General features: G+C 37.1%; 1 protein-coding gene across 1 annotated transcript in view; it reads left to right on the top strand.

The window, feature by feature from the left end:
• Positions 1–4,856: 4,856 nt before the first annotated feature.
• Positions 4,857–12,317, top strand: part of SUSD5 (sushi domain containing 5) — a 45,351-nt gene continuing 37,890 nt past the window's right edge. The window contains exon 1 of the mRNA XM_026101346.2: positions 4,857–5,139. Within this exon, the coding sequence (XP_025957131.1) occupies positions 5,046–5,139 (94 nt within the window). The 5' untranslated portion in view covers positions 4,857–5,045. The remainder of the gene's footprint in view (positions 5,140–12,317) is intronic.

The following is a 12,317-nucleotide window of genomic DNA, read 5'->3' as shown; positions in this document are numbered from 1 at the left end:
CATCCAGACATTTGGTTTACCTCTATTCATCAGGAAAAAGTGGAGTTCATTGTCTATATGACTAATATTGCTGCTGTTGTTTTATGACCAGATATCTTCATTCTTTTCTTGAGAATGCTCAGTCTTCAAGATATGAAGTGTGATTTTTACAGTTTACATGGCAGTGATTTATATGAGGGTCATGGCCTGCCACATGGCAAACTGTGACCCCACATAACATGATGTAAGTGTAAGAATCACAGTCTTTCTCAGGGTCACTAGAACCATGACACAGGTCCCAGTGTTCAACACACCACCCACAGAGTGAGGCATATGCCTTTTTCCTTTTTTAATTTTTTTTTGCCAGCTCCCTGAATTACTTTCAGGTAGTTCTGCACATTTCTACTTTTTCATTTAATTAGGTGCAAACACTCTGTATAAATAAAATAAAAAGCTCCCTGCAGCTAGTAGACTGTTGCAGACTGCCAGACATTGAAAAATGCTTGTCTCCATTACTGTTGCTTAATAATTCACATTTTATAAACAAAGAAATCTTTCTCTCCCTCTTTTTTCTCTCCCTTCCCCAGGCTTTTGGGGGTTAGAAGCTTGGATACAGCTGCAGAATAACTTTGGATCACAGTATACAGTAGGTGTACTATCAATGAATACAATAGGTGTACAGTACTACCAGTGTTTCCTGACTGCCTCTCAGTCGCACAGACTCCATATCCTTTAGAACATGTCAGTCATTGCAGTTCTTGTACGTAAATGCTGTACTGTCCATTAGATATTTCAGATCCCTTTACATGGGATTTGTCAGCCTGGGCCACAACTCTTTTCATCCTGTTTCTGGTAGCAGCTGAAATCATAGACTTTGGAAAGTTAGCATCCTCCATAATAATGATATGATACTACAAAGGTATCTGTAAAGAAACTTGTAGTAGTTTACTATGAGTATCTCAGAATAGTGTGTAAAATTCGTTATGTCCATTTATATGTAAAGAGATACAGTCTAAAGAGGTTGTTTGGACTTACAAGTTGACATGTTAGTAAGCTACAGAACCCAAATCCCCTTGATTCCCACAATTCTCACCAGTGTGAGAAATCAGTTCCTTTGTGACAATAACATAGATTCATATCTTAAAATTTGGATATGATAACTCTTGCCTTAACATGGATAACCACAAATGGTTACAAAGTTATCCAGTACCTTTATTTAATGCCATCATTTTATGCAGGCTCTGTAGCTGAGTATATGGCACATGGCAAGATATATGCCTCAGTTAGTTCTTTATTTACATCCTTTCAGCTTCATCTGGAGACTGTACTTCAGAAGTTCCAGATTGTATGATAAATTCTAATAATCATACTGGTTACAGCAATTTAGTCAGCACCTTACTCTCATATTAATATAGTGCTCCCTTAAAAAAAAAAGAATTAAAATTTAGGATGACAAGTAAACCTAAAGCCTGTAAGAGATTTAAATTCAGTTCTTCAAACTAGATTATGCAGACTATCAACATCTGAAGCTATTGCATTATACAGAGAAACAAGTCAAATAGAATCTCATGCTTTAGTGACAGAGAGGTATCTTTTTCTGAACAGAAACTTTATTTCTATTGTGCTTTATTCTGATATGAAAAGTGACCTTTACTATGACTTTCCAACATTCTTCAAAGACCAGATTCTTTGCCAGCTGCAGCACTTAAACAAATCTGCCAACATCTGCCCAGTTTGGCTTCAAATAGCAAGTGTTTGCTTGAAGCCTTAGGCTCTTAGGCCCTTGATCTTGCAAAGACTCAAGATCATGTGTAAGATTTTGCAGAATTAGGGCCTTTACATCTGTAATGTTTATAATTTATAAAGTTTTAATAGCAGAAAAGAAATATTCGTAGTAATAGATATTAAGAGACCAAATGTAATAAAAATAGTCATCTCTATTGTAAACCACATATTCCTGTTTTTAAATGGGTCTTTGTTCAAATATGACTCAAATTCACTTATATTTATTTTATGCATTTTTTAAATGTTAAAAAATCCTCTTTTATTTGAATTACATATTCCAGGTGTAAATGTATATATAGGTGCTCCTCTGGCACTAAAGATCCAAAGCATTATTGTGTTCTTCACAGTGCATGAGTGGTCTGTGTGCATACATTCACCTATGTATGTACATACTTTATGGCCCAGTGCTTTCACATGACTTATTCCCTCTGTAAAAGCTCGCATGCAGTGAAACAGTGTTTTATAAAATATCACCACTGGCACATTCACTGCTCCCGAGGCAGGCATGATCTATGAGTTGTGTAAAGTCACACATACAATTAATCTTTTGTAATGTATCATAACACACTGCATGTTATACACTGAATAGTCTGACCAATGTGTTACTACAGTGCCATGAATGCCAGAGCTTTTGAGCAAAAGGTTATATCTGTTTCTATCTTAACTTCCTGTTTGTGTTTTGATTTTTTTTGGTTCAAAGGAACCCAAAATCTAAATTCAGGATTTATTCCCGAATAATGTTGATTTCAATACAAAACCTAATCTGCCCTGCTTTATGTAGATCTTCAAAAATACACTAGGAAGAAGGGATTTTGTTTATAAAATATTAGATTTTAAGGACAACTGATTGGCAATAGGGTACTTACCATCTAGGAGTTAATAACTGATAAGGATCCTTACCCTTTCCATACTTAGAGACTTACTTTACAGCTGAAATGGGATGGGAAGAAGCAGCCAGGTTGCTGTACAGACTTCATGCTTTCAGAAGGGAAAGGATCCTATGCTCTGTTGTAATTCTTTAAAATCAGCAAAATGTTCTACTCAAACATACAAGCTGAGATTTTCCAAGACAGAAGCCAGAGTGGCAACCTGCCTTTACATATATCAACACAAGAAACAATGCAATTATAGCAAAAGAAATCTAACAGACCTCCGGAATTTTGGGTGGAAATCCAGAAGACTTTGTCCTTTCCCACAACTGCTTTGGCCAAACTAATGGGGAGAGCAAAGGGCCAATAAAGTCATCAGCCCTATGACAAGTGTCAAGCAAACCTGGATCTATTGCTGTGGTCATGTTAAGTCTCTATTAATATCTCTGTGTATTGCTGTAATTATTTACTCAGTTTCATGGAATCCCTTTGCTATCTCACTTAAACTGTGTAGATTCAACATTTTCCCTCTTCTTCTTATGTTCACTGATTTTTAAAATAGATATATAGCTATTGGAATATTAGAGGTTAAATTTGTATTTTATTCCATTAGCTGTGTCACCAGTGAAAGGAACACATGAATAAATTAAAAGAATTCCACAGTTTTTTATTTCCCTTTCTATTATGTTGTATGTTAATTTCTGTTGTACATAGCGTACAATTTCCAAAAAATAAAATGTTATGGAATTACATTAGGCCAACCATCTTAGGTTAACAATAAAAAGGTGCAAGAAACTGCCCTTCCTTCTAATTCTGGTGGTGTTCCTTCCAAGTTACACTGGCAAGGCAATATAAAGAAACCTGCTGCCATCTGTATTCTCTGGATAAACAGAAAATTGAAAGCCATCTGTCCGAAAGCTTTCAGCATGTCATACATGTGCATAAAGAAGGGGAAGAAGGCTAAGAGTCTTTAGAATTCAACAGGATCAGAGCATTACCTACCCAGATTCATCCAATGTAAGAATTTTTAAAGCTTCCAGCACCATAGTGTTACTTGCTTGAATATCACACACAGGGGTTCCTCAGTTTGAGTCATTTCAGTCAGCCTGAAATTAATATTCTGCAAGTTCATCAGTATCAGAATATGTCTGCAACCATCTATCAGCACCTTGCCCTTTATGAAAGTGGGGCCTTTGGTGGTGAGAAGAAGATGGTCAGGTTCTGAATTCTCCTCTTGAGGGCTCAGAGCTTCTAGCAGACTGAACATTTTTGCCCAGCTTTGAATTTCTAAGGGAAAAAATCTTAAGAAGCTGAAATAAAAGCAAAATAAGATGGGAATATGAAAACAACATTTCTGAGCTCTACTCGGTTCCAACAGCAACACAAAAGTATTCCATTTATGTATTTAGCGAAATAGATCCTGGCATCACCACCAGTATATTTCCTCTTTTGTGGGGGTTTCTTTTCAGTTTTGTTTGGACAAATTTAGGACATCTCATTTAGGACAAATGAGAGTAAGGGACAGATGTCACTGCTGTAAGTGCTAATGGGAGCTGGAAACTTCCCTTATCAACTTCTTTCAGAGAATTCAATTCTTGATGGGCACCAACCCATTCATCTGGATCAGGAACACTGACAAGGACCAGCTGATGGACTTCTGTTTTGACCTTCAGCCCCTCATACACGTTCTAGACCTGGGATTCGAAATAGTAAGACTAACCCATCTCCATCCTGATCTTCAGTAAGGCTCTGCCATTTGGGTCCCACATCATTTGTCACCTTTCCTCACCCCGTACCTGAAGACCTTCACTCTTGCTGCAGCAGACCCTAACCTGCAACTCTAAGGAGAGTACTGCTTGCTGATCTCATGTTGCAGAGAGAAAACACTTCACACATATGAACCCATCCCTCCAGACATGTAAAGCTAAGTCCATAAACTCACCGCTCACAAGCACCAGCTATCTAGCTGCCCTTCTCCTTTCAGTCAGGATTTCTTCTGCTCGTTGCTTGTCATTTCCCCCCTTTCTCTCCCTCCTGGCTTTTACATTTCTTCCACTGTGATTCATTAGGTATTTACTGACAGGGTAATGTGACTTTTCACACCAGCTCTCCATGTACACTGCCCTGCAAACTGGGCTGGATAAAACCGCTCCCCAATCCCAGCTGGCTGGACATTTCCCCCCTGCTTCCCCTCCCCTTCACGCTAGCCAAGCGAAGGATTCGTCTCTCCCTCTCTCTTTCTTTTTTTTCCATCCCTCCCGCCTTCAGTGCAAACCCACAACGTAGGATCCTGCCGAGGGAAAGGGCTCCCTGAAATCATCACCACAGACCCTGCTGCTAAAAGTGCAGAGGAGGAGAGAGAGAAAGCCTCTGTAGCCAACCTCCTGCAGCTGAGGACTTAATAGCCAGGCAATGGCTTCAGGGTCTCAGAGAATATCTCTCACCTTTGTCCAGGGCATGGGATCTGTCTTCTTCATCCTTCAGATCATCTCTGTTCAGGCTGATGGTGAGTCCCATTCAGTTTGGGCTGGGTTATTAGGACTGGAATGAGAGCTGTATGTTGAAATGTGTTATTGCAAAAAACCCTTGTTTTTTTATTAAGAAACTTAAATACACGCCCCAGTTTGGGTTAGGAAACGTCTGATTGAGAGGTTTTGAGACTCTACAAATATCCTGGGGTTAAGCAGAGAAAGGAAATAATTTCCCAGAAGGCTAAGATTATTTTATTAGAACAACAAGACAGTATAGTGACCTTTCCAGAGGAAATAAGAATAATAAAACAAAGCCAGAGCATGAATAAGAAGAATCAGTTACATTTTAGGAGAGCTTTCCTTATAATTAAAAATATCTTTTCTCTGGATGACTTCCGCCTCTGTCTATTTCAGATACCCCCCAGACCTTGATTAGTATGGGCAGGTACTTGAAAAAGGGAAGACAAGACGTCAAAGGCTTTTCCGTATAACGTTTTCACTCGGTACCACACATGCTCAAGGCAGCCGCTCACCTTACTGCATGTGAATTTCATCTTCACTTCACTGTTAAGTGATTTGACCAGAACAGGAGCGTGGGCTGAAGCACCATCTACTAGTTACTTTGAAATGGGACTTTTCCTTGCTGACGATAATCCGGAACGGCTGCATGCTTTGCGAGTTTCCAGTAGCCTGTTCCCCTTTTAACGAATAAGCTTATGGTAATGATGATCAAATTGCCTTAGCAAAAATGGGATTTATTTTTAAAACAACTGTCTCTTTTCCTGGGAGAGCAATGCTGAATAGCCACATTTTTTCACTTTCACAGCTGTGATAGATTTATGCCTGATCTAAGGATTTTTTTTTTCAGTACACTAATCCCTCACCGTCACTTTGCAACATTATTCCACAGAACAGTCCTTAAACGTTATAGGGCAATAAAAACCTCTTCTTTTTGTTCTTATAGTGTGTTTCCTCTCTAGCTTAAATTTATTTCAGCTGATCACAAAATGAGGCCAAGGAAAGGAGGCACATTAATCCTGCCTGTATGCTTTTCCCAGTCTGTAAAATATCATTTATACAGCAAAACCCGGCCTTGTAAATTTGAAGAGAAATACTTTTCATTAAAAGTGAAGAAGAAGGAAGGTGTCAGACAGTTCCATTATGTTACAGTGGGCAAAACTGTAATTCCAGTTTTAGGCTTAAAGGAATTTAATTTCTAGCTTTACTAGCAAAATCACTCTGAAAGGTGAAAAAAATGCCTCCCTGTGAAAGAGAGTGCTCCACAGAATTTAGGAAAGGTGACAAGACAGAATTAAGAGTTTTCCTTTGTTAAGAATGCTTCACCTTAAGAATTCCCTTATCTGCCCAAGAGCACCTCCCAATTTGCATTGTTTCTGTAGAATTAGTGGCATCTTCTTCCTTCCTAGACAGACGTTCTCTAAGAAAGGGAAAAAATGTTTCAGATCATTTTAAGGCAGAGTTCATTACTGATTTTAATTGTCATTCAACAGTTTGTCAAATTTACCTTACATGTGGTAAAGTAATTGTAGGAATTAAAGGGTAGAAGATCTGAAGTATATTATAATTGTAGAGCATTATGATAATACAGTAGTTTAGAGCATTATTATAATACTGTAGGTAGACATTTTTCATAATGATACTTAGAAATTAAACAAAAGTGGAAAGTCCTCTATTAAGATGCTGTTCAGTGTGTTGTCCTAATAGTAATATTCAAAAAAACAAATGTAACACTGTCCTATAAACTATCTGGTTCCATTATATGTTCATGCAGAAGAAAACACTTTATGTGAATGCTAAACTTTACCACTACATGTAGGCTTACTTATTTAAGAAGATCTGAGAGTACAAAATAGGAGTAATACTTTCTTTCCGAACAGATTCTGGCTTGACCCAAACAGGAAACCATCTTTTCATTTGTGCAACTTTTAGGTGAAAATACAATTGTGCTACTCTTTAATATCTGCAAATATCACTAAAGTGACAAGGGACAATTCTGGGTAACACGTAACTAAAAGTAACTGAATATTTTGCGAACAGCTGAAGAGCTTTTGAATTCATCTTGTAAAAACCCTGTGAAATTCCGACTGGCCCCTATTACAGGCAAAGCTCCGAAACTGGTTAGACTATATTTCCCTAAGGAAGACTTTCACTTTATTATCTCACACACAAATAATGACATAGGGTAGGCAATAAAACTGGAGACCATCGAGGTCTGGTTAAGGTGTAAAGCCTTGAAGCTTAATTGATCTCTTTTGGCTAATATTTACCACAACACATATTGCCATAGTGTAGATAGAATCCATAAAGGCAAAGGTAAATGCTGAAATAAAAATCTAGCTTTGTTTTGCTCTGCCATTTTTTACAATTGAAATGTTCTTGTTAATAGCTTTGGAAGTTGGAGTCAGACAGATAGAAGGTTCCTCAACAGCCTGTTCCTGCTTTAAATTACTCTGGCGTATATGCGTAATGCCACTACGATTAATGGAGTTACAGAACAGAATAGGTTAGCAAAGGGAGTCAGGAAAGACAGCTCAAAATTCAAAAATCGTTCAGCCATGATAATGACTGGTAGGTTCTGGGTTTGTGAATGGAAGGAACAGAGCACCTTATTTCTGTGCACAGGATTCACGCAGCTAAGTAGCAGCATCTCTGGATGATGATCTGTCTATCAGAATGAACTTTCAACTTTACCTCTTTAAAAACAAAGATTTTAATTATGGTTGTGTGGTTCTTATGTCAGCAGTTCTTATCACTGTTCTCAATTATAGCAGTGTGAATGCACAGTTTTTGAAATTTCTTTGCCTTTGCACCAGAATAAGAGAGATAAGAATCTGGCTTGATGAACACTATACAGGAATCACCTTTGGTTTTGTTGACTTCCTCTTTTGTCTTTTCACTGTTGCTAAAATATCCTTACATATGAACTATAATTTTCTGTAGAATACTTGGTCTGCAAAAGAGCAAGGCAGAAGGGAATAGCAGTTAATCAATTTTATTAATACACTCTTGAAGTGAAAAAATGAACTTAGTAATTGCAAAACTTTACAAATTGTTCCAGACTGAAGTTATTCTATTGGCTAAATTCTGTGTTACGTGCAAGACTCGTTGCTTGAGCCAGGTGTTTGGTAGTGACCACACATAGTGACTATGGAGGCTGCAAGTGAAAGGATTCTGAATCTCCAAAGCTAGGCACAATTACATGAGGAGCTGAGCTACATAGTTTTGACCCAGAACTACATATGACTGATTCCAATTTTGCTGGGATGATAGTATTTCTAAATATATCACAGTCTTGTCATTGCTTTAATATGCACACAACTCCTGTTATGGCACACATGCATCTATAGAAGGCAGGCTAGATTCAATACTTCAGACGTGGGAATTCTTCACTGTAAGCCCCCTGCTAAGCAGAAATTAGAGGAATTAGTGGGCAGAGGTAGTTAATAGATGTATTTAAATAGGAAAAAATGAAAGGACTGAAGTCCTTGTCCTGAAAAAAAGGATTAATAACCAGAAAGCTGTGGTAAGAGCTGTTTAGAGGTGCAATATAATAATTAGAAGATTGGGGGGGGGGGGAAGAAAAGCCTACTATACTCTTTGTTTACAAAAAGGCCGTAAAACAAGATGAATGAAGAGAAAGAAAATGTATGCTTTTCTCTTCTGCTATCTCTGTACACTTGCATTGGAGTAGCAGGTGTAAACATTTCCAGCTCCCACTTACAGAGCAGAGCAAATCTGTTTATATGCTGCAAAAGTACACATATAAACAATTCCAACTATTTGATCCTAAAGCCTTTATTCAAATTAAAATTTAATGTCAAAATGAATTTATCTAAGGAGGAACTCAAAGGTGACTTCCCAGTTTTTCTATTTTTGTCATGATGTAATATTTTAAGAAATTTGGATTAAATAAGACATCATTCAGTTTAGTTCCTCACAGAAATAAACTCTACATTCATAAACACTAAGTGGAGCTGGTAATTACCCAAATTTCTGTCTGTAATTACACAGTTTTACTGAATTCTCTATCAAAGAGGCTACAATCAAAGCCATTGTTACACACAGCCATAGAAACAGAAATTAAATTGTTCTGAAAGTACAAAATTAATCTTCCCTTCCTCCACCCTGTTGTATCTCAATTTTAAGATTTTAACATTTAAGTAAAAATAAATCAGAGTCCAAAAAGGCAACTCCTATACCAAGTTTATTATGTTGAAACTGATTAGGTTTTATCATTTGAACCACTAAGTATTGTGCCTTCAGATCAGCACACTGGGTGTGCCTTTCAAAGTGCTTTTATTTTATATTATTTGTGAGGGATATTTTTATTTTAAAGCATGTTTGGCTATGCAATTTTATGTTCCTTCTTCAAGCATGGTGCAAATCTTGCTGAAGACATGAAAGACTTTGAACGCACTTCAGTGGGTTTTTAGCTCTGCCTATATTCTGCAAAAGAACTTTGTGTTGTATCTGTTATTGTATTAGAGTAAATTAGCCAAACTCTGTCTTCTTGGTACCCAAGCAAATCCTACTAATTCCACTGGGATTCCTAAGAGTAAAAAGGTTTTGGCCTGTTTTTATTTTAAAAGCTTTCATTTTAAGCTTGTATGTATCTGATTGTAGATGGCTCTTCAGTCACAAAAGCATAATAAGGTCCAGTTGTTAGAAGCTGAGTTTAGCAAAATTTGAAACTGGAAATAAGGTGGAGTGAGAGTAATGAACCATTGGAACAGATCACTATGGAGTGTGCTGTGAATTCTTCATTACTTGGAGCCGCTGAATCATGACTGGATGCCTTTCTGAAAGACATGCTCTAGTTCAACCACAAATTTTTGGACTAGGTGCTGGAATTATTGGGGTAAATCTACAGTCTATGTTATGCAGGAGCTCAAACAAGGTGATAAAAACAAATCTTAGTGGCCTTGAGATCTGTGCTCCTATGGATATGTTTTAAAACAGACTACATTCAGTGCTTTTAAATAAAAACTGTATTCAGTTATTGCTTGTTGACAGTTTTGGTGCCAAACAGTAATAAAATTCTTTCTTTTGTCAATATTTCAAAAATATAATTAAAATTCTGTAGTAACAATGATCAATTGGGAGTAGAGGCTACCTGTATTAAAAAGTCTTTCACTACTTGCTAAAGAAAGACTGTCTTTTGTTTCAGGTGTGAATTTTGCTTGATAAGTATGAGTCCAACTATTACTTAACAGTAGGAAGAATTACCCCAAAGCTTCACTCAGACAATGAGCTAAGCTTTTCCAAAGCTGTAGGGAATTTAGACATCATCTCCTTGCTTACATTTGAATTTATGCTTTACATTGAACTTAAAATTTTTCACTGGTTGCAAAGGGGAACCTGAAGAAAGTTACTATGACAAAAACATTTTTCATTCTGAACCTGATAAACTCAAGATGTGCATGAAGTCTCCTGAGAATGGCCACTTTCCATGGATTTCTGGCTTGATCTTGATACCACAAAGGCCAGATTTGTTTGAAAAGGTTCCAGAGAAGTATGTATAATTTGGGGAACAAATTTCCACACCACCTCTCTTGTCATCACAACACAGGAAGCAAATGTTATGGGGCATAAACAGAAGAAGAGAGTTGAGAGGGAGCTCAAACATAGCGGCAGTTCAAAGCCACCACAAACAAAAGAATAACGCATTCTTTGCAAAAATAAACACAAGAGATGTAATACTTCTATGCTGTGCCTTCTGGAAATATAGCACAGTCTCATGTTTAAAACAGAGTGACAATACATCTCTTGATGTTATTGCAGAAAGAGAACTGATCTGAACTACTCTACCCTATCATAATGCTCTAGAGAGGAGTGATACCATTTGGATAGTTTACAGCCCCATTACTAAAATTGACTGTGGTATCATAAAGTATTTGAGATAAATCTTTTATTTTTTCCTAACTTTTCTTTGCAACTAGAATGATAAAAAGTTCGAACTACTCAACCAGGACCCTTAGAACTCCAGTTTGAAGATGGTAGCACTTTTGTGGTAAAAGTGAGAAAAATTCTGTGTGTGAATATCTCAAGCATGTTAGCAATGGCATTGTAAGGTGCAGAATTCAAGTTCAGTGTTGCTGTTCTTATTTATATAAGGGAATTTCCTATTTTGACGTGCTTTTATATTTTTCTTACTATTGTGCTAGTATGTCGCCTATATTTTTTTCTAAATACTCCTCAGTAATGTGACACTACTCAGAATGCTGGGGATCCAATGGTTTCATTGGTCAAGTGTCAGATAAGTGAACCTTACTTGCTATTATATTTTTTAAGTAACAAACTAGGCAAAACTGAGAGCACATGTTAAAAAATGGGCAGATAGCCATAAAAATTCTAGAGCTTTGGAGAAGATTCACAGGTCAGTCTGGGAAGCAGGTCAGCCTTCTTTATCCAATTCTGGCTAACCAGAGTTTCCTATAAAGCAGTTCACTGTAATTTTCCCAACCAAAAAGTCTTTCCTAGCTTACCCAAAAACCCATTCGTCTGCATATTTTGGACATCCCAGATACCTTTTCAAAGGATGAGACTGTGTTTGGAACTGGCATCTTCATCATTTCTAGTAAAAAGTTAATTTGCCTTAAGTGCTAGCAAATGCATAACAGTAGATAAGAAATGTTGTCTCAGCCTCAGTCTTGGCTAGTTAAACTCCTGTAAAAAAGTAATTGGCACTCATTGGCAAAAAGAATAAATGATGAACTTCATTTCTTCTAACTCTGTCTTAATGGAACTTGATCCTTTAATGATTTATTTTTCTTTAAGTCTTCTAACTAAAATACTAATGGCTGGAAAATAGGCCTTCCTGCCATGAAAAACTAACATATATGAGTCAAGTCAGATGCTGCACAAACTTGTCCTGGATGATTCTGATGATGCATCTCAGTCCTGACTCCCAAACTGCACAATGTTGAATGTGGACAAGTTTCTAACTGGAACAAAGCTGCAGTTAAGCATTATACTTAAATCCTGCTTACCTATATGAATGAAAGTTGTTCTGCAACTTCCAAATGGTTGTTTAAAGTGGTCTGCTCATATAATCTCTCTCCCTACTGCATGCATAATTTACTACAGTTTTTCATGGCTTCAGAAACAACAGACTAGATTATGGTCATGTGTTTTAATTGGGACATTTGCAAACAGTCCTGAAGTTTTCATTCTTAGGAGTGTAGAAACTCAT

Source organism: Dromaius novaehollandiae, chromosome 2 (assembly GCF_036370855.1).
Source record: "Dromaius novaehollandiae isolate bDroNov1 chromosome 2, bDroNov1.hap1, whole genome shotgun sequence".
Taxonomy (NCBI): domain Eukaryota; kingdom Metazoa; phylum Chordata; class Aves; order Casuariiformes; family Dromaiidae; genus Dromaius; species Dromaius novaehollandiae.
The sequence above is the reverse complement of the archived record's forward strand: the minus strand, read 5'-3'. Positions and strand labels throughout refer to the sequence as shown.